The sequence below is a fragment of the Nesoenas mayeri genome, assembly GCF_963082525.1.
Source record: "Nesoenas mayeri genome assembly, chromosome: Z".
In the NCBI taxonomy this organism is placed as follows: Eukaryota; Metazoa; Chordata; class Aves; order Columbiformes; family Columbidae; genus Nesoenas; species Nesoenas mayeri.
In genome coordinates this window covers 42,878,913-42,902,745 of record NC_137542.1, presented here as the reverse complement: position 1 = coordinate 42,902,745, position 23,833 = coordinate 42,878,913, and the positions used below count along the sequence as shown (strand labels likewise).

The 23,833-nt window shown below is 39.1% G+C and overlaps 1 protein-coding gene across 1 annotated transcript in view; it reads right to left on the bottom strand.

Annotated features, from left to right (window-relative positions):
- The window catches only part of APC (APC regulator of WNT signaling pathway), a 96,805-nt gene that overhangs the window by 53,700 nt on the left and 19,272 nt on the right, over window positions 1–23,833 (bottom strand). The window contains exon 2 of the mRNA XM_080362315.1: window positions 9,521–9,673. Within this exon, the coding sequence (XP_080218441.1) occupies window positions 9,521–9,655 (135 nt within the window). The 5' untranslated portion in view covers window positions 9,656–9,673. The remainder of the gene's footprint in view (window positions 1–9,520; window positions 9,674–23,833) is intronic.

Here is a 23,833-nt window from a genome sequence, read left to right as displayed (position 1 = left end):
GCACAAAGACGACTTGTAGCAAATTTTTTAAATCTGTATCATTTCAGCATACTAAACATAATTCAGCTACACTGAAAGCAAAATATACAGTATTATTCCATCAAAATATTTTGGTAAGTTGTACTGAATGTAATTGGATTTTGAGCACTGTCTGCCTGGGATGCCACGGTGCTATGTGAGGTCTATATCCCACAATTCTCAGTGGATTCTCTGCTACCAGGTGAGCTCTCTCCCAACAGTGTTTCTGATGGTGACTCTAGTCATGCAATTCCCATGATGTACGGAAACCCAACATAGCAAGACCACCGTTCATTCAAGGAGACATTGTTTGGCTAAGAAATCCAGCTGACAGAAAAGCATGGAGTTTTAGTCTAGTTTTAATACTGTAAACAATACATAAACAAATAAATAAATAAATAATTTTCCTGCAGTCTGCACTTCTGTCAAGAAGTAACTTTCAAGGGAAATACCTAACCCTCTACAGATCATTATATACATGAAAATGTGTTTAAAAACTTCATTTGCAGACGTAGATTAGAAAACAAGATTATTTTATACAACAGTATATTTTCAGCCTATGAGCGTTGAGCACACTAACTTTGGAAGATTTTTTTGTAGAATAACTGAAATGGTATCATAGGATGTACAAATCAGCTGACAAAATCAGGGTGGCATCACTTATCTTAATGCTGGCATTTCATTAATATTTGAATGCGCAAAGTCAAACAAAATGCATTTTAAGTCTTCTTTGGTGCTGTTTTTTTAATCTAAAGATTAAAACAAGATACAAACAAGAACTTAACAGAAATTAATTTATGCTTTTGATTCATTGATTCCCTGCCTTAGCTTCCTTGGCAAAAACAGGAAACTTATGACACAAACTTCTCATTTGCTACTGCAGCTTGAGTTGTTCTTCAAAACACTTCCAGTTCCTTCTAAATTTCTCTTTATTATCTGCTAGAACTTATGTTCCTACTTAGAGCTCCCCAAAAGCTGGGCCACAACAAAATTCAGTGAAGTATCAACAAATTCAAGACAAAGCCTCTACTGTCTGCCAGACAGAGCAGGTGTCACAACAAGCTTTAAAAAAAAAAAAATAATGAAGTTCAGAGAAACGCCAAAAAATCAGTCAGACAAAATGGAGTTGGCGCATTAGAGTTGGCTGGAAGATGCAGGCAAACAATGCCAGGACAAGGACAGATTCAATACAGGCACCACTTTCTGAGGTACACTACTTGCATGGTAATGAGCAAATGAAAAGCAGGATAGAAGGTTCTCATCAGCTGGTTGACACATAGGCTAATTAAGGAGGGAAAATTTATGTCCAACTGCTGCGAGTAGCAAGCAAAAAGAGAAGTTTCTTTCACTGCCATCTGTATTCAGGTAAACCGGATTCTTCACCAAAAAGCTGAAGGCCAGGCATGCTCAGGCAGAACTAGGATGATGCAAAAAAAAAAGGCCAGAACTGAAGGACACAGTGAAAACAGGTTACATGTCTGCAGCACTACAGTACTGACATCACAGGATGACCCTGATGCTTTGCAACTGCTTCATAAATTGTAAAGTAAATGTGGGATCACATTGGCAACTTAATGGGTCCGGGCAACCCCCAATGTCAATACAGGCTGGGGGATGAAGGGGTTGAGAGTGGATGAAAAGCTGGACATGAGCTGGCAAGGCGCGCTGGCAGCCCAGAAAGCAGATTGTATCCCGGGCTGCATCAAAAGGAGCACGGCTAGCAAGTCAAGGGAGGTGATTCTGCCCCTCTGCTCTGGTGAGACCCCACCTGGAGTGCTGTGTTCAGCTCAGGAGCCCTCAGCACAAGACAGACATGGACCTGTTGGACATGGGCCAGAGGAGGCCACAAAAGTTATCAGAGAGCTGGAACAGCTCTGCTGCGAGGACACGCTGAGAGAGCTGGGGTTGTTCAGCCTGGAGAAGAGAAGGCTCTGGGGAGACTTTACTGCAGCCTTTCAGTCCTTAAAAAGAGCCTATAAGAAAGACAGGGACAGACTTTTTAGCAGGGCATGTTACAATGGGGTAAGGGGTAATGGTTTTAAACTAAAGGAGGGGAGATTCAGGCTAGATCTGAGGAGGAAATTTTTTACAATGAGGTTGGTACAACACTGGCTCAGGTTGCCCAGAGAGGAGGTAGATGCCCCACCCCTGGAAACATTCAAGGCCAGGCTGGATGGGGCTCTGAGCAACCTGATCTGGTTGAAGATGTCCCTGCTCATTGCAGAGGGGTTGGACTAGATGGGCTTTGAAGGTCACTTCCAACCCAAACTATTCTATGAAATTTTCTGGACCTTGATATAATAACCTAATAACTCTGGTTTCCTAAAAACCAACCAAACAACAACAACAACAAAAAACAGCAAAAACCCACGAAACAAATGAAAAATCCAAAACAAAAAAACAAAACCAAACCCAAAACCTACCACTTTTTAATGCGACAAAGTTATCCTAGTGCCACCTCACATAGAATTTTGAAAGTTAAATTAACACACATTGTAGTCCCAGTTGACATAAGAACAAATTCTCACCAAAAATACTTTCCTGAAGTCATTATCTGAAGTGTTTTTCAGTAAGACAAAAACTAATGCACTGGGGACCATGCTATTTTTCAGGTGTGCACAGCTTTGTGATGCATCTGCTTAGAACTACAAATTAACACTTTCTGTTGAGCTCCCAAAGAAGACTGAAGAGCTTTTAAATGAAACAAAACACTAAACTATAAACCAGCATAGTCAGCAAACCTTTTAATTAAAATATTAACCATTTGAATTAAAAAAAAACAACAAAAACCAAACTGCCTGAAGAGACACTTCAATTGCTGTTCTTGAGCCTCAGTACGACTCCCGCACTGCCTGCTGTGCCCTTGCAGGGCAGATGTGAGCTGCAGAGCGCTACCTGATCCGCGACGCGACTCTCCATGGCTGGGCCAGGCAGAGGTCTCAGTTTCCTACTCTACCACTGGCTCTTTGCTGCTGTCCTTCAGCCATGGGCTCCGGGGCTGCTGGCGCCCCTTCCCCCACCTCTGAAGGCCCCTCTCCTTCACAATGCTCTGGAGGTCTAGAAGGGAGGGAAATTCCTCATCCTGCTTCTTAAAGGAGCATGACCCAGATGGGGAAAAAGAGAACAGAACCAAGAGCAAATGCTGCTCTTCACACTTGGACAGACCAAAGGCCTCTCCATATTTACAGTATCTTAAAGACCTTTTTCTACATTGTTGCCATGCTAATTCAGAACCCCTCATTCCATATATAAATTTAAGGCTGCTTTCTGTCATGATTGGTTTACACTTTGGAGCACTGGATTTTATTTGCCAAGTACTCAGTTCAGTCACTAGATACCTTAAGATTCTTCGGCAGCTCTTCACAATTCGTGTTAATTTTTATCACCCTGAAAATCAATTTTTTTAATCTCTTTTTTTTTTTTCCAGGTAACTTATGAATATGTTGAAATGTTCTCTGCATAGTATGGAAATATCCCTGTGCTTCATATGAGCAATTACTGGGAAGATATCGCAACACCCATTTTGATTCATGAAGCAACTATAATACATTGTATCTGACTTGACCTCTTAACAGAAATAGCATACCATGTAACTCAGATCACTTGGAAATCAGCTTTCCAGTGACAATTATGGAAACTGCACTAATGCCCTAATGTGTAACAGGATGCACACCAAAATTCCTATCATACTAAATTCAAGATTCAGATACAATTATCCCAAGTTATACCACAGTTTGCTTACTATGTGTAGCCTATTCACCAGAAGCAATTCCAGATCCAACATATTTATTTTAACATAAACATTTATTTTCTGTGTACTGAATACTTTGCTTTCATAGCTTAACATAATCTTTAAATTATTTATTTCTGTATGCCCTGATGGAACATTTTACTCTGTGCGATGTCAACTAAAAATCTTTTCTTCAAAGATAAAAGGAAAAAGTCAAAAGGCAAGATGAAGGCAGAAACGCTCTCCCTTTGAAAAGAGATGGGAAAGTCCTGTTATGTGACACAGTAAATATCCCCAACAAAATGTGTGATTTCTGGTGCCTTACTATAAAAACTGTTGTCAGATTTCTGAAGATGGGATGACAAACACTGGTAATCACTGAATGTATTTATTCACCATCTCCTTGAGGAACCTCACATACAGATACATACTCACTACATATGTATGCAGCATATAACAAAACTGTCAAACTGTAAGTATCAGAGGTCTCTGTGAACATGTTGGCTTCAAATCCTAATTTGCAAACACATGGATTACAATGAGATATTGAACTAAAAATTCTTGTGCCAGTAACAACAGTATCTCCTAGCACCTTCTGTGCTTTACAATAAGGATCATTAAACACAGACAATCAGCAACAGCTGATCAGAATAAAGTACATTTCCACAGTAAAACATAAATAAATGGTGGCTAAGCAGATTGTGTGACCATAAAAAAGGGTTTGGTGAGTTAAAATGTGATAATCTGCTTATCTAATCAAGGAGATACCTGATAAAAGCAGTCACACATTCCAAAAGAGAGAATCCTCCAGTGGCCATTTTAAAGCAAACGTTAAAATTTAGGCAATGGGGATAAAGAATTCAAATAGTATCTGAAATATTTTGTCACTACAAGTGTAAACTTCTAAAAAATTGATGTGATTCAGCCACTGGTAATCCTAATGTAAATTATAAACACTATTTTTTTAAAAACTCTTATGACTAATAGATCATAAAACGCTACTTCCATACAAGGTTGACAAAGAGTTCATGTCCAAAAGTGTAACAGAGTGTCAAAACACTGCAAAACAGTTAGTTCCTGGAACTTTCTGAACATCCATCTTCTGATTTAATAAACAAATGGATGCTAACAAACTCCAAGCTGGAAGCAGTACATTTTTCAGATTCCCCCTCTTTAATGAAACTAACAAGGTACTGTAACTGTTAAGTTGCTAACTTGCTAGTCAGTCTGCTATTCCAGTTAAGTATTTGTATATTCATCCCTTTAAACAGTCATAATAACATATTATAGGAAGTTATACTGGCAAATAAATGCAACAATCATATGTAATTATAAAATTACACAGTTCTAGTAAGATGTAAGTTTTCTCATTCTCACAAAAACATCATAACAGAAACAAGATGAAAAACAGGCACCATGCATCTTCTTTAGCACACTTTAACTCTGCTAATTTGAGTATTAATCAACCTCATACAGTATACACAACACTGCAATAAATCTGGGTTATTATATTCTATAGGCTAAAATATATTTTGCAACAACATAAATTTATGTTAGCTTACTATTATACAAACACATTCAAAATCAAAATCCTCAAAAATATCTTAGCACTTGCTTTTTATTTCATCATCATCCATTCCAGTACAAAAAACAGCATCACAAGGTTTATCACCCTGCTGTGTAATTAGCAGAAGAAACCCACGAACACCATCCAGTCTTTGGACCTACACTGGACACCACAGTAACTAGCTCTCTAGGACTTTGTCTTTTAAACTTGAATTCCTTCAAACAAAACAACATCTAAAAAAACCCCACAGAAAATTATTAGTACTAAAACCTTTTTTGTAGATCATTGTCCTCATATTAAAAAAAAAAAGCCTCCCCAAAACAAACCACTGTAAGCAACCCCCATGAATAAGTAGCTCATGATCTTCTGAGAACAAGAGCTGAACCATTGCCCTGTTGCTTAATAGCATCTATTTAGCTGGTTAGAACATTTAAAAAATACTTCAAGAAATCTGAATCAGTTCTGGACAGAGCCTTCCTTCTTTATTATTGATATGTGTGATACAATACAGAAGACATTAAATAAGCTGGAAAATCATATGTAGAATTTTAAGTGTACTACATAAAGATGAAATACAGAACGTTTTGCCCTTAGCACATCACATATCATAAAGATGGCTTTCTTACACAAGGATAAGACACATACACATTGACTGTAAAATCTAGACAGAGCATGGGTGTGACAATCAAGCATGACATTATTCTTTTGTCACTTCCTGACTACTTCGAGTTAAGATACATACATACACCTATTTCCCCCCCCAGATTTTATACAGGGAAAAATGCTGATATGAATTAGCTATGACATTTTAAAAAAATTAAAAAAAAAAAAAGAAAAAAGCCATCCTTAATAGAAAACTAGTTGTCTTTTCCAAGAACCAGGTGTGACAGTCTTTGTTTGCAATGTCTGTCTCAAAATCTGCGGTCTTTTTCTGACAAAAAGTCTCCTGCATTTACACGCACAAAGTACTACTGTTGACACTGGACTGCCCTTCTGTCACTTCATGAATTTTAACAGGTTTTGAAGTCAAATGAAACTATGTTCATTTCTCCTAAATTAATCCACAGTCTGTATTTTTGTAGTTACTATCTACATCTAGACAATGAAACCATTCTTCATTTATGGTCCAATATAATTATTTCACTGAGCATCAAAAAGTGTATTTGTTGATTTAGAGAGAACATTTTATGATATCAAACTGTTCTATTTCATATGATAGCAAGTCAACAGCAACAACAGAATTTCCCAAGTTAGTCATAATACGCTAAGGGATTGCTTTTGTTTGAACAGTTAATCTCTACGACAACACTAATTAAAAAATAAAGTGGACACTGTTTTACTAATCATTTTGGCACCCCTGTTACCACATTAATCTTTGTTAATCCATCATATTGCTGGTTTTTGGTCAGCAAATGGGCAGTTTCACTTTTAAATATGAAATTTAGCTTTAAACATGAAGCATTTAGACATTGTTTTATGTAGGTCAGTAGTAGTTTATAATAAATACATGCGCAAGATGAGCTCATGTTAAGCTTTTAATTCCAGTATGATTACCTTACATTTCTGAAATGGAGTGACTATAAAGATAAGGCACACTTACACAATATTTTAACACTACTACTTCCAAAACCAATTTATTTAAAGATTCAATATTGTCTTCAAAACGCTCTTCCTAACTATTGGCTTTTGCAACTGATTAAACAATATAAGGAAAAAAGAGGAGACACAAGCAAACACATTGACAACACAAAGAATCACTGTGAGATGTTTCTGCACTAGCTCATGGATAAAAATTCATGGTGCAAGAACAGTGGTGTCTGCCACAGAACAACAGCCTTTTTCCCTCAATGCTGCTCCCCTTCTCCAACTAGTATTTGGGATTTTACTTGGTGGGAAGGGCTGCTAGAGCTCTTTGTGACATCTTACATGTTCCCAAAGGATCATTTTTTCCTAAGCATTTAGAGTTTTAAGTGCTTATATGGTAGCCAAAGGGCTTTCAATCTCCACTGCTCTGGTTCTTCTAAATACTTTTCTTGCAATAATCCCTAATTATGGCACTGGAACCATATAAACTGTGCAGTCTCTTGTAGTGGAACAAAGCCCATACTTTCTCCAAAAAAGCATACTTTCTCCAAAAGCTTGCAAAACTAAAATTATCTCCCAACAGAACAGAATTCTGCAACGATCCCCATTAAACTTCACCCACAGACTCCAATCAGACTCCAAGATCATTCCCACACCATCCTTCAGGTTCAAGTCAAGTCAACACTCAGTTTTGACCCCTTCCAAACACATCTGAAAAAAACAAGTGAAAGAAACAACCTCATGGTGCAGGAGCAAGCACTCCTGAGAAACACATCTGATTTGGATTTCTGCATAGAATATGGATTTAAAAAAAAAAAAAAAAAAAAAAAAAATCAATCAAATTAATCTGAACAATCACCCCCCAATCTATCCCCCAAAATGAAAAGAAACATATTGAGTTTGATATTTGAGTTAAAGTTTTTTTAGGATATATTCCTTAGATGTAGAATAGCATTTCAGGAGGGGGAAGAAAAAAGTGACATCTACTCTGAATATGCCCATAACCACTGCTCTGTGGAGTGCAACAGAGCTGATTTCTGTTTGGTGGTCTGCCAGTTTTGAAGTAAGGACAGAAAACTGTTCCACATCACAAATTAATGCCCTGGAGATCAGCTTATACAGCTGGTTTGTCTCTAGGTCACTGGAAATTTAATTATCTGTACAAAAGCTAAGAGAAGAAAAAACAACAACAACCACCACCACCACCAAAAAACAAACAAACAAACACACAACCGAAAACCTGTATGTGGACAAAGACACTTTGCTCTTCCTTTTTTGAAGTATGAGGAAGATCATCTCTCCTATTGTTCCCTCCCTTATTTTAGACTGCACTGACAGGGAGGGGAGTTACTGACAGATTTGTTTTAATATTATCTTAAGAAAAACAGTGTAAGTGACAGAACTAGCTTTCAGATACACAACTGAGCAAACAATTTTATTTTTCCACAGCTGCTAAAGGCAACCACTTTTTCAAGCAGCGGCTGTAAAGGACTACAATTTCATTTTAATTTAGGTAGCCGACCCATTTTCAATTTTTACACTGCAATGCAAAGATTAAATGTATCTACAAAAATTGTACTTTCAAGTGTTGTAACTAGTGACAGTGCTTCAGAACGCTATCTTTTTTTTTTCTCCTTACAGTGAATATACAGGTCACAATCCACATGCTGGTAGAATAAAAGTTGAGTTCAAAGTATTTTTAATTGCTATATTCATCAGATTACCATATTAAAAAAATAAAGATGAGTTATAAAGGAACAATAAGTGATACGAAGATTGGAAAGAAAAGAGATGGACATGCTTAATATTTAGAATATGCCTACCCAATACAGCAGTATGTGCAGAGATACCTATATTAACTATATTAACTGAGGTACCAAAAGTAGTGTGGTTTTCATGGCTGTTAGCAAAAGCAGCAGCATTTGTCAACTTACGAAGAGCACTACATTAATGCAGCTATAATGCTTGCGAAATTCTGCCTTGTCTAGCGCAATGGATGATACAGGTGCAGCTGTGTATGTATCTTCCTACTGATCAAAATCCACCTAAATTCCAGCTGAGGCTAGTGTTTCCTCTTGGAGAGGTGGCTCTGAAGGCCTACACCTAGCCAGTAAACACCAGATGGACAAAGCAGTGTGAAATTATTAAGTATGAAACTAGTGTTTGGGAAAGGCTGAAGAACTTGTGGTCTTATTTAAAATGAACTTTTCCTTTTGGGACATTAAATATTGTAACTGCAGTAAACCCCAAAACTTACCTTAAAATACAGAAAACCTCCACTCTCTCCCATGTTTTCAAAAGCTGAATAATACTTGCTTTGTCAAACTATGTCATCAGACTGTACTTTGTGCTGAGAAGTATAGCAGTACTAAAACAGTAGTGCTTATCAAGACACACCAGAAAAGGAGCTTTGAAAATAAAAAGTTGTTTCTAAAAAAAAGTTTTGTAATATTTAAATTTTCAAATAAAATATTCACTAAGTAGACTCAATTATTTTCCCTTACACAACTTGGAAAAGGAATTCTGTAGGAATCTAAAAGCACACAAAACTTGTCGAGCAACTATCAGTCCGTGACACAAAAAGCAGTAAAACAAACATTGAGGTACAGAGTTTGCAATACCTTCATATTAGATGCCTCGGTTTCCAGTTTTGTTAGGTGATTTGAGTTATCCTCTAGCTCTTGCCGAAGGTTGGAGTTCTCCATCTTTAATGCCTCAACTTGCTTTAACAACTGATCATATGAAGCTGCGGCCATCCTGGGCTACCCTCAGCCCTAAAGAAAGAGAAAATATTAAACATTTTAGGAAAAAAATCCAAATTTATCTAACCATAAAGTTATCTCCTGCTTTCCCATTTACCACTCAACTTTCCAAACATTCAATTCATATCCATTAAACCAAACTATTAATGCCTAGAACTGATGCCAGTCAAAAGACATTTTTCAGTGAGCTTCCATTTGATACATGTGATTAAGCAAACGAAAGCAGTTCATTAACATTTGGTATTAGGGGAAGCCAGAATACATGAAAGAAAGCCATAGCATAATACAAAAGCCTCATTACTACTCATATTTCAATTTTAACACTGAGAAACTACACAGGTAACAGATCATGCTTAATCATTTTTGGATAAACAAGGACCACCCACCATATCTAAAAGATGTTGACTGACTACTTATTCTATGAAACAAAAGATAGTCAGAGATGTTCAAAATTCCTAGGAACAGCATGCACTAGAGGAGATGTTGTATGAAAGGCAAACAGTAAATACTGAGGAACTTTAACAGAAAAAAAAGCATCAAATGTAGCAGTAATCAAGTCTTATGTAAAAATACCCTCCAAGGTATAAAGATCAAACAAATACACTAAAAAAATTCCAACACAAGAAATGGTCATATTGCAAGGTAGAAGAAAAAAAAAAAGATAAAAGGCTATTCTTGATATGAAGATATCCCATATTATTACAGGTAATACTGTAGCACAGCTCTAGAACACATCACAATTATTCAGCCATTACAAAGCAGAAAGAAACAAATACTCCAATTTAAATTATAACATTCAATTTTTTTTCCCACTTTCCAAACTAAAACCCACTGGAGTTTAGATAACAATGTTAATGAAGTTAACTAAGACATGGCTAAGCACCTCTGAAGCTCTTCATAGTTGAAGCTATCAATTTCTTATTTGTCAGCCATTTAACAAAATAAAAGGAAGCTTAGCACTTCATATACGTGCAACTTAGCCTTCCAGTGTCATTGCAGGGATTTCCTAAAGTATGCAGCCTGTAACTCAAAGGAAAAAAAATACAAAAGGCTTACAAGACAACATTCCTTTGCATAGTTACAGCACTACTTTGGAAAACATGAAACAATTAAAAGCTCTTATTTAGCATTTTCTGTGTATTCTCTCACTAAGCCTTTGACTTCACTGCTTGTGTAACTCCTTATGTAATCAACTTTGCTCTTTCACACAATCTTAATTGAATTATCCAGCCTATTAAAAATAGGTTAAATTATTCAAAAAGGTTTTAGTTCCCCAATACAAGTTTTGAAAATTGTGCTCAACCTTTCTAAATTTAATCTCAATGAAACATAAAGAATAATATATATCATTGAAAACAGGAACAATAACAAGAGCTGTAGCGCATTTGCTTAGACTAGTTTATTTCCTTTTCAAGAAGCAAGTCTTCACACCCTAAACACCTGTCATCATCAAAGACAGGAGCAGGAAGAAGCCTGTCCCTTACAGAATTGTGATTTCCATGACACTACCAATAAGCCAAAGAAAAAATATCCCTAACAAATTTATTCAAAATTTGGTTATGCTTTACTGGACACCTCATTTTTACAGAAATGAAGGCAATCTGCAACATATACTCTATTTTGTGAATTCTGTGCTTTTACTATCAGGCTATTTAACCTAAAAGGCGGAAAGTTCAGAGAGTTGTAACAGAAAGAAAAAAAGAAGCGGGGGGAAGACTGCTTCTGTTCCATTTCATATATGTTTTTATTTCATATGTAACCGTTTCCATTCTTATGAATAAAACCAACAGCTGTAGTTCACATTTCCTTCCAGAACATACACTGCAGGGACAATTCTGCACAAGCCCAAGGAAAGGTAGACAGAAGTGGAAACACTTTTTTATTAGTTGTTATACATTAGTATTGTACTATAATATTGATAGAAACTGTTGGTTTTGACTCAATTATATCGCACATTTATTCATGTACATCTTATTTACAGAAACCTCTGTGTGCCATGTATTTGACATGCATTTTTTTTCTAGCTAGAATATATTTTTCTCCAATTACTTTAACTAATGATTAAAATGAAGAAACGAGTAATGATTAAAATTATCAAGTTTTTCTCTTTTCTGTCCGCGCTACAGAATTCTCACTCACGACTTTGGAAGTTAAAACAATCAGTCACATTAACAAGACACATACATAAAATGAAGAAAACGGGGAAAACGGGGAAAACTAAATGAGGGGATGAGCTAGCATAGAAAGAGAGCAATTGCAATAGCTCTGATATTTTAAATGTTCTTATGGTAAATGAATAAGGACCCAGTTCCTGAAGGGGAAGCTTGGTTTGTCTTCTCCCTCTCCTGATCTAAGTTCCTAAGCTTCATTTTGCGTATTTTATTTTTGTAACATGGAAGTAGGACACTGCCACTAAGAGACAAAATTCTGCCTCAGACTAGTAGTCTCTTCCTGATTTATTCTAATGTCTAATCTTATTCTGTGAGCTTTCAGATAAAAAAAAAAAAAAAAAAAAAAAAGAAGCTGATTACCATAACTAATCCAAAACATCTTCACTTTTTAGTTGAATAGATGTCCAAATGGGCAATAAGCAACATTTGCACAGGCAGAAACTTGCTCCCGCCAGTTTGGCATCTATCGGGAGTCACGCTGCCCGGCTGCAGCTCCACGTGCCGGGAAGGCACCTGCACCAGTAGGAGCCACAGCCATGCCGGCAGCTGCTCCCTGCTACCAGCACACCCACACCCTGGGGTACAGCACCAATTTTAAAGCGAAACTACCGAGGTGGAATAATAATAATAAAAAAAAGCATACATAAAATGTTTTGGTATCATGGCGAGGCTTGGGCAAAGCATGTTTGCCCATGCTTGCATCTACACCGAGAACTGAACAGAAGGCAGCCAGTCTCACATTGGCAATAGGCTGCGGCCACATACACCATCTGCTTACAGAGAGACCTGCCACCCCACTGGCTGAGGCACCTGGACTTGTTGGGGGCACACAGATGCATCCCTACCTCCCTGGCCCTCGAAGATAATTCTCCTTTTCCTTGCCTATAAAGGAAGGACTACCACGTATTTGAGGAGAACAGTAAACTACTTTTTAGAATTAACAGATCTCACCTACCCCAACTGCATCAAAGTGTTTTATGCCACGTGTAAAATGAGCCACAGTTAAAACAGAGATGAACAGAAAAACTGTACATGAGTAACAGAGTAGCTCAAAGACAAAATTACACTGGACAGCGCTGAAAGTCAAATTGTTGGGCTGGAGGGAGACTTAGTAAAGTTCCCCCAAAACTAGTCTGTGACAGGTATTTTTAAATGTTTCATTATTGACCTTAGCAGAAGAAGTGGCATAAAAACTTGCTCACATAAATTCAAGAGGCTTCACAAGGTCAGAGGACTACATGTAATACAAAAGGCATTTCATGAAATGAGAAATGAAGTAGTAGAAACAGGGCAGAATTAAACAGTGTAACAACGCACGGTCACTCCTGTAGGAATCTTGTCACCTGAAAGCAGTGGGTGGGGAGGAGCAGTTTGAGCCTCTCAGCAGCCAGACTGCAAAGCACCTGGGCACTGCCTACATGACACTGGCACACGGAAAGCTAACACGATCTCTGGAGTTATCAAGTCATTTTACAAAGGCATGGGTAAGAAAAACAAATTTAAGTTAAGTGAAGATAAAGATGCTAAGCAATCAGAGGAGTAGAAGGTCTCTCATATGAGACAAGACCTGAGGAGCAAGGCTTTGCTGTCTCAGCAAAACAAAGGCTGAAATGATACAGCTGCACTCTGTTATTATAGAGGGGAAAAACATTCGAGAGGGAGAAAAATATTTATGTTAAAACACAATACTGACACAGAACAAATGGGTATAAATCCATCATTTTTCAATGCAGGCTGGCAACATCCTTGTCTAGCTCACTGCACAGGAAGGAATTGGACTTAACAGTTCAGAAATCCCATCTTGTATTCCTAACCTTCAATATAGAATACTGTACTTATTTCCGTATCTTCAAGCTATTTGTACCTTTTTTTGCCTAAAATAATGACATGTCAAAGCCTTTCACAAAAGACACCATTATTTAATTTTAAAATGGAGGAAATGGACACAGGTAATGCATGACCACAAAGCAGCTTAGGCTTCCTGTTGCTGAACACCGCAACGGCTCCCAGGCACTTAGTTCGTAGAGTGAAATCACAAGGCTCCATTACACACAAGCTGTTCCACATATATTGAGGTAACACGCTCAAAAATCTGCCTGTCTTCTAGAAATAGGTTTTTACGAATTGCCTCAAACTAGGCAAATCACATCAGAGTTCAGGTCCCAAAACTAACCCTTGGATTTATCCTCCAAATCATTTGAGTACTAAAAAAAAACAAAAAACAAAAAAAAAAAAAAAGGACTTAACTTTTGAACACAGAATTGCTGGCATCACTAGAAATCAACTATATCACTGCACCCCATTGTAATTTCTCAGTGGTCAAAACATTTGCCTTGGAGAAAGAATCAAACTCTGGACCCTCTTCAGCCAGACAGTGTTCACAGCCACATATCACCTCATTCACGGTAGAAATAACCAACAACCAGTCCAAAGGAAAACAAGGAATAGCTTACATGTGGACCACTAGCCTAAAGCTGTACCACTGCACATACACACACAAACTTACTCAAGATTATTGGGGCAAGAATCAGCTGAGTCAAGAATAAACTACTCCTCCCCCATGCAAAACCACTTCAGTGGGGAGCAGAGAGAAAGGAAAGAAAAGAACTCTGGGCTCCAACACTCATTTCACATTTTACCCAGCCCAAGGGAAAATGCACGACACAAGCTGCACAACCCACCTTTGAGAACTTCACTATTATGCTTCAGTCAAGCTCCCTTTTGCTTTCTAACTGCGCTTCTCCTTTGCAGAGTGGTCATCATCCGAAGGATGGGAGATACCCCTTTCTGTAGATTTACTCCAAGAAATAGTCCTCTTGCAATACAGAAACTTTGAAATATGATTCCTTCATTGTAAGAAGCATCTAAAGTCTAGGCCTCCTACTTCCTGACCCATATTTCTCATCATTAAGAGATGAGAAATTTCCATCTCCTATTAAAGTAAGGTGAAATTATGACAAGGAATTTCATGCTTTACTGAATCAGCAGTTTGCATGAATACACACACAGAACTTCAAGCTGGATATAACTCTCTGACACACTAAAATCAAAATTAATGAGAAGCCCAAATTTATGCAAATGTACTGTTAAGATCTAGATATGCATTCTTCTACATTAAGAAAACTATGCCAGTAACAATTGCCTAGAAATCAGAAACTTAGATGAACCCTTTTTAGTCTTAAATACCAAGAGACAGGCAAAACCCCCAATACCATCTGAAAACTTATGTTTTTAATGATCAGAGCCCTTTTTTCTTTGAAATCAGTAAGCATATATACTCAAAATGCCCTGAAGAGGTTCTACTTAAGGGGCCCAAACAATTTGAGGTATATTAATTAAATCTCCTTATGAAAATATTTCAGATTCCTGTTACTATTTTTTCATCCATAGATGCCATAATTGTTATGAGAACATCCTATTTGTATAAAGCAACTTTTGTAGAAAAAATTAATCTTAGTCTTTTCAGAACAAAGGCTAAGAAGAATCTAAGATATAAAACCCTACCGTGTGTTTTTTCAACAGTAGAGACAGAGACCTGGCACTATCTTGATGTAAAGCTAAATAGCATTTTGAGATAATTACAACCTATTTGTTTCAACTTCAGAAATCTTCAACCAAATAATTATTCTTTCACTCAGAGTTAACTGCCTGAGGGTGACTTTTTTAAGCTTTTGTTAGCAAATAAGTTGTATGGCTACTTCAGACATCAAAATCAGTGAATATTAAAACAGGTGTGCAACTCTCTAATAAGCAAACAGAATTTAGCATTCTACTACCACCACCAGTAAACAGATGTGCTCCCGTGCTTTGTGTAATGAAATTTTTTCACAATGTCGTTTATCTTCTTACTACAACAACTTGTAATAATTGTATCTAAAGTTCATGAATATCTAGAATATCATATAGTAAGGCTGGAAAGGACCATCAACTCTGATTTCTTTCTACACCCACAAATTTTACCTCAGTATTCAGTGCTAAGCCCAATATCTTGTCCTTATCATTCTGTCAATTTTTGTTATTCATTCCCATGTGACTAATGGGGAATTGTTTATTCAAGGGCATATCACATTGAGTAGAGGTGAAAAAATAGTCATAGTGTCATGAGAATTTTTTTTTTTCCAATTAGTTATCTTAAACACATTTTAAACCAGATTTTTTTTTTTTTAAGCACTAGGTCTAAGGGTTCCAACTTGGAAGCAGCCAGTGTTAACACTGTGAGGGTTGCAGCCGTGCCTGTCCCCAGCTGTCTGCCCTAACCATCTCCTCAAGGTTCCCACCCAGGGCAGAGACAAGGGCTCAGCTGCTCAAGTGGCAGCTGCCTAAACCAATGTAGATTACTGCCTAACTACCAAGGTAATCTGAAATAGGTCCCAGTTTAATTTACTATGCTGGGCCATCAACCACAATGGCTCAGCAGCTGTTACGTGGCTATTTCCAAAAGAGGAGCAAGGCTGCCAGGCAGGGGGAAAAAATCCAGCAAAGCTGTTCTAAGGTAAGCCAGCTCCACTTACTTCAGCCTTAAATGGACCACTTTTATATAGTTACCTCAAAAGTGGCACTTATTTGAACATATCAAACCATGCCAATTTGCATTAATTCAGTCTCTCTGTTGACTGAATCCTGTATTGGATTTTCCATTATTTTGTTTGAAGCTTGTCTTCAGGTTAAATGACTTATATGTAAATATCCTTCTGTTCGTCCTTTTTCAACTTTGGCAAAATATCAACACTCTAAGTGCTGTCTTTAAGAACTTACCAAAATAAGCATCAGTGGACCAGGGACTGTCTTATCCATTTCGGTTTGGGGCAAACTTTCCAGGCTTGCTGACTTAAAAATGTTTACCCTTCACAGGCATTGTTCTCCTTTCCTACCCATTGAAAAATACTCCATCGGACTCAGATCGTAAAATCCCATTATCTTGGTTCTTTCTAGACAGAGCAGAAAAATTGTATTTCTGCCTTCTCCAGCACCACACTGAACAACTAGGCTATTTCCACCTCGTGTTAAGCCTATACTTGATTAAAATGTCTTTTGTTGCCAGCATATTTAATCCTTCTACCCATACCTGCATTTAAGAACAAAGGCCAAAACTAGGCAATAGGAGTTAGAAGGGAGGCTATTTTGTTTGGTTTTTCCTCATCTGGGCTACATGGGCAAATACAACACGGAGTCTGAAAGTGCTGTAAGGCTTTGGGTGTGGTTAAAGAGAATTAAGTAAATATTCTGCACAGAATGAGAATTGCCCGTGAGTTGAACAGCAGATTTAGTATCTTCTGCTCATGTTCTTATTTGTTCTATATTAGCATGCTCAGGTCATCGGAGAGATGCAGGAAGAAGAACAGCAATCCCAGAAAACTGTTCTGCATCAGCTTGTTTCAGCAACAAGGGCTTTGATACCTGAAAGTGAATTCCAAGTTATGTAACACTACTCCTTTTAATACATTTGAAAAAGCTTACACTAAATTACACCAAATAATAATCTCTAGATTAGGTACCCTCCAAATTCCTGGGTTTTTCAGATGCATAGAAAAAACAAGGACCAAACAAAAAGCCATTATTATTATCAGTTATCCTAACACAATGTGTGAAAGGGTTAGTCCCTTCAACAGGAAGCCAACATAATTTTCTCTAAACCTCAGCCACACTGAGAGGATTTTCTTCTTAGTTTTTCTATCCTTTTCTTCATGAAAGTTATCTCTGTTGACAGCAGACTAAAACACTGAAGTGTTACTATATGTGACATTCCTAAACTCTTTTGACTGCGGGGTAGGGTAGAGAGGTTATTTTGTTCTGTTGTTCCATTAATGATCTCATAACTTGGCAAGAACTTTCAAGCCATTGTTATATTTTGGGATACTTCCTTAAGTTCAATACTTGACCTGTAGTCACCAACCATAAGCAGAAGCATCATCTGTTCTTCCTAACCAAAACATAACTGGGCTGATTTGGGTTCAAAATAATAAGTGATCCAGGTTACACACATTCTTTAAAAGACCAGTAACAGAGGGAAAGAGAAGATGATGGTCTGAACTCTTGGCTTATGTTCCTTATTTCAGGTCAAGTATGATGGCGGTCAAGTGCGTGACAAATAGAAATGACCTCATGTTTAGAATGTTACTAGAGTGGCAACAATCCCCCAAAAAATCCTGTTAATATAAAAAAGAGTGAAGTCAAGAAGTCATACATTTCAGGCTATCAGCAGTCAAGTTCAGCTTTTATCACACTGCCAAGAAAAAAAACACCAATTCTTCCTTTATAATTCTGCATTGGGAAGTTCCTTAGCTGGTTAGTCATGATGCATTCCGAATATGACTGTGAAAACACGAAACATGATTTGCATTTAAATATTGAACACAAAGCAGTCCAGACATCATTTGAATCATAACTTATACTGGACCACTGATGATTCACAAGCCTGAACACTCATTCTTCATGATGATCACCTTTGCTATTCATGGCCAGCTGTGTATCCCTCACTCCATATGACTTGCTCCTCCTCACTCACAATATTTTAAGGATTCAATTCCAGAAAGTTTAAGCTATTAAGAAGCCTGAGACAGGTCCTTATTTTCCAATTTTAACTGAAAACACAAATTAAACATAAAACTATTAATATGAGAAAAAACAGCTTTAATTAAAAAAAAAAATACATATATATAAAGCAATATTTCCCCTGTATTGGGTCACCTATTGGGGTCATCTTCATGGTGCCCTTCAGCACTTCAGGGAACAAAACCAACACTTGTCTTGTAGGAAATGTACCAGCATCTGTTCACAAAGGTCCTGCAAGAATTTTGGAAAACCACCAGTGGAGACTTGGTCTTCACTAGCAATTACTTACTGTCAAAACATATCATGACTAGTACAGCCTATTTAAAATAAAATTGTATTGATGAAAATATAATTAATCCTGTTTCATCAAGATAAACATTTTACCCACTGAATTAAGACAGATACTGAAATCCTACATAATTCAAAGACCAAAGAAAACGATTTTAACATTATGTATTTCCAACGTGTGCTGTATTCCTCCATGCTGATGATATACCAATAGTGTACCATGACAACAGATACTGAAACATTTATCATAACTGAATATTCTGTACAAATACTTTGGGAAGTATCATGATGGCATTTGAGGGATGATGTTTAGGAAAGTCTGCACTCATAAATAACAAAGTATATTAAAAGTGATTTTTTATTCAAGCTGCCATTTTTAAGAGTGTGACTATAGTTTCTTACAGGAACTACTCTGCTTACTGCACAATACTGTTTCTTATTAAACACGAAGAACCATCACCATAATAATTATCATAATACCTACTGTGATTTTGTCACCCTCTTTTCTTTCCAAAAAAAAGCAGTGAAAGCACCTCTGCAACACTCAAAACATTACAGTAGAAAAATCTAGTATCACCAATTTACCTCTTGAAACCAATAACTCCAAATGGGGAGTCCTCAACTGATGTTTCACAATTTAACATCACACAAAGCCTCTCTTACCAATAAGACACAAAATCTATGATCCTAAAATAAAAATAATGGAATATACAAAAAATATTTTGAGGGGATGTCTGCAATAAAGCAGAAATTTACATTCAGCAAGTTAGATTTGTCTTCTTTAGACCTATTTTGTGCATCGTTGTATTTAATAGAACTGAGAAGCAGGAAAAGATACTTTACCAGTTACTTCGAGTTTTCTTAAAAGTACAGAAGAGTCTGGTTCCAAGCAAGTACTTTCAGTACATATGTTTACGTGTATTTTCAAAGAACCATAATCTTGACAGAATATTATATAAATCTATTGACTGTATTAGAAGTAACAGAAAAATTAACTAAATCATAAAAAGAGGGCAGAAGGAACATCAACAAGCACTTTCAACAGAACAAACAGCAGAGGAGGGTAGTATTTAAAAACTGAAATTGATCTATATTGATCTATTCATGCATGCACAGTAATTTACTGAAAACACTTCAATACAAAATAAGAAGCACAATGTTTCTCACTATGCCTTTAAAAGGCATCTTTCAGTGCATGACTATCCAAATCAAATCAAAACCAGGTTCCACTGATCCCTCAAAGAAAATCCTATCAAATGAAAAATGCTCCTTACAGCTCATACCTCGGGTCCTCCATGTAAGTCAACAGGAAGAATTTTAAATCGTGACCCAAACAACAAATAGGATGAAATAATTTGGCAGTATATACGTCTTCCAAAAGCCACTACAGATTTTTGCTAAAGCAAGGAGCATTCTGCTGGCAGTGACCTAACTGCTAGAATAAAAGCTGCATATCTGACAAAGGGAAAGAAAGGATCCACTGCTTCATACATAATTTATTAAGATTTCCCACAGCATTCACGTTAAGTCGCGGACCCAAGCATTTCTTTGTGATGTTAAATAAATTCGTAAGAAGTCAGCGGATCCCAGGGCGAGCCGGCCGCACGGCGCAGCGCTCACCCCAGAGCGCTCCCGGTCAGGCGCGCTCGGCTCGGCACGGCTCGCTCTTCCCGGCGACGCGCTGCGGCAGCGGACGTACCGCCGCCCTCCATCACCAACAAAGCCGGGCTGAAGCCACCCGCGGGCAGCGCCTCGCCGCCCCGCAAGGGGCACCTCCACACGCCGGGCAGGGGCTGCCCGCCCGCCCGCCTCCTCTCCGCCTCCTCTGGCCGCAGAGCCCGCGCTACGGGGCGCACGGCCGCGCCAGGGCTCCGCGGCGGCTTTGTGCTTCTCGCCGGCGGGGCGGGGGGGGGGCGTCGGTACCGCCCGCGGCGGTTCCCCGCCGTGCCGGGTGGCCCGTCTCCGCGGGCGCGGGGTTTTCCTCCCCTCCGCAACGACAGCCCTTTCTCGCAGCCCAGGGGGTTTTTTTGTTGGGTTTTTTTTTTTAGCCACAAAAGCCGCTTTCTTCTCCCTTCCCGGTGGCGGCGCCGCCGCCTCCTTGTCACAGGCGCAGAGAGCCGCCCCGCCCCACCTCACCTCGCCCGCGCCGCCGCCCGGGTGCGGTGGCCCCGCGGAGCCGCCGCCGCACTCACCCCATGGCCGCGACAGCTGCGCCTCCATCCCGCCGCCAGCGCCCGGCCCGTCCGGCCCCGCCCGCGCCCACCGGCTGCGCCAGCGCCGCGGCCAATACTGCCCCGCTGGTCACGTGCAGCCCGGCGCGGCGGCGCAGCCAATGGGGCGGCGCGCCCCTGTGGATGCGCCCGCCCCCTCCGCGGGGAACAGCGGCGCCCCCGCCCCGCGCCCCCGCGGCAGGAGGAGCCGCGCCGGCGGCCAGGCCCCGAACTGCGGCTCTCGGCACCGGCAGCGGCACGGCCCGGGGCGGGGCTGCCGGCAGCGGCGGGGCGCTGTCAGTGCGACGGGCTGCCCCGCGCCCCACTGCCGCCCGGAGAGGCCGAGCGCCCTCCCGCAGCCAGCTGCGAAAGGCGGGGCCCGGGGCCGGGAACCCAGGCACGCCTCCGCCAGGAAGTTAACGGACGGGGGCAAGGCGAGCCCGGCGCAGCCCCGTGCGAGGACGCCGTCCTCCCCGCAGGACAGTGCGGTGGGCGGTCCCCAGCGGCCGCAGCCCGCTGAAGGCCTGAGCCGCCTGGAACCCGTTACCACCTACTGCGCACACACGGTGTAAAATAGAGACTATTATTCGTGCTAATTCCCGGAGAAGGCAGGCAGGACCTTCTTTTCCACACGGAAGCACCCCCAGCTCTATATTCCACCACCAGTACTCCGCGTAGCCACGGGCACGAGAATTAACACACTCTGCAGAAATTAGCTCACGAGCATCTGCATCACTTCAGCCATGATGATTATAATTCTCCTTTCAACAAAAGCACACAAGGACGAAATACTGTACAGGAGTACAATCTTTGGCATTTCTATAAAGGAAAATACTTTTATACAAAAAAAAAGAAACGAGGTTCTTCTGTAATTAAAGCTAATAACAGTTCATCTAGTTTTTAAAGAAATCCACAGAGCCACTACATATTTAAAAGGCAACCATAAGCGTATTCTTCAAGGGTATCTCAGGCTTATTTGCGGTTCAGTAAAACACTGTTTTCGTGTGCTTTTTAGATATAAACTTGTCACTACTAGGTGCTAATTTTATGACAAATCAAATATGTATACACTTAAGCTATACCAAATTAGAACAAGTATCAGTTTAGTGATGGGTTGGAAAAAAATCCAGAAGACACATGAATAAACAAATCAATTCATGAAATAATGTATTTTAGAATCTCCTTCCAGAACTGATCTCTCCCCAAGCATAAGGAAGCAAAAAGGTATGCACAAAGAAAACTTAACCTCCCCCCCCAGAAACACACTACTGAATACAAGAGGCAGCAGAAATGAAGCCATATTTCAGCTGTTTGAGTTTGTAGTTTGTATTTCTAGTTCAATAAAATGTCATAAAGGCAAAAGGTACTACAGAGATGAGATCTGAAAAAATACAGCTGTAATATAAAAGGCAGATTTGTAGAAACAGCACAATATTAAGTCTTTTTAATCCTCAAGTGGTAATCAAGAATAAATCTATGGGCAGTGCAATCCATCTCAACAGAGTAGTGCACGAAAGAAGACATCTGAACAAGCCTAAGTTTCTCAGCTAGAGCAAATGAATGCCCTTCCCTGTGGCACTTCACATAAATTATGGAGTTACACACACAAGTGGACATAAGGACAAATAGCTCATTAAAAACACATATCCTTATACGCCCCAGGAAATTTCATTCTTCCTCTAATAATTTGTTCGATTTGTATGAGACAAGCAGCTCATGATACCTCATGGTTGGGACCAGGCACAACTGAAGGCACCACAGGCCTGTGCATGCTTGTGAGCAACTGCACAACAGATATTTAAATGCTGCTAGTTTAACTTCAGCTGTTTTCCCATAGTTCCTTTTTTCCAATCAGAGAAGGCAATATTCTGCTCTCAGGAAAGATGCTCGTTACCAGATAACCTTTTGTTAAACGTCTTTGTGTTTAAGGAGATGTGCAACATGATGTCATCTGCTACCTTCAGCACAGCATCACACAAAATCCTCTTTGACTTCATCAGTATGACTACTTATAGAGGTTCCGTCACTTAAGCTGTTACAGTAAACCACTTTAAACAAAATTCAAGTGTGCCAGTATTCAAAGGTCAGGCTATATGATTTTTTTTTTTCTACAAGCCTCCTATTAATTACAGCAATAGTTGACAACCCTCTGTTCTTCAATCCACTCAATTTCATTTCACAGACACCAAGTTCATACTCCCTCAGCTGTAACAAATTATCACATTACTGTTGAGAGACTTAAAGTGCAGAACCTATGCAGGCATTACATCTAAAGCCATCTTACTGATACATTACTGATATAAGCCACTGTTCCTCCCTTCAGAAAAGAAAACCAAAATGCTCCCAGCTGTTACTGTACAGCTCTCTCCATTCTAAAATTATTTACATTAGCAGAAGTGCATACTAAAATAAGTATAGACATAGGTCATTATCAGTTGGCAACGTGTTGCAATATGAGTTGCAGCTTATATACCGATCAGGGTGGTTCAGTGATGGCTTTAAATCATGTTCAGAAGTTGCGAGTGCAGCACAGTCTGTAATTACTTTCAATGTGCAAAGACAATACTAGAGAACCAATGCCAAAGAAAATGCTGGAAAACTGAAAACCTATTTACTTTAAAGCTAAACTGCAACCTTCTAAGTAAAAAACTAACCTTGAGAAATAGAGTTAATTTCCTATAACCTAAATGGGAATATCAAAGATCAAAGGCTACATAACATGGCCCATTTGTTTACACACATCATTCTGCATTTTCTGCAACTCTGAAAAACTAACTATAGTGTTCACTCTGTGAAAATGCTCTTGTTAGTCCAGGTATTAGTCAGTCCCTTCTGAGCCTGGTAGTTGTAAGCTGCATAAATTTGAGTAAATTCAGTGCTGATGAGCTGTGTTAGATTCACTACTCTGTAGCCTGAAGTCACATATTTATTCACAGAACAAGCAGAGCATA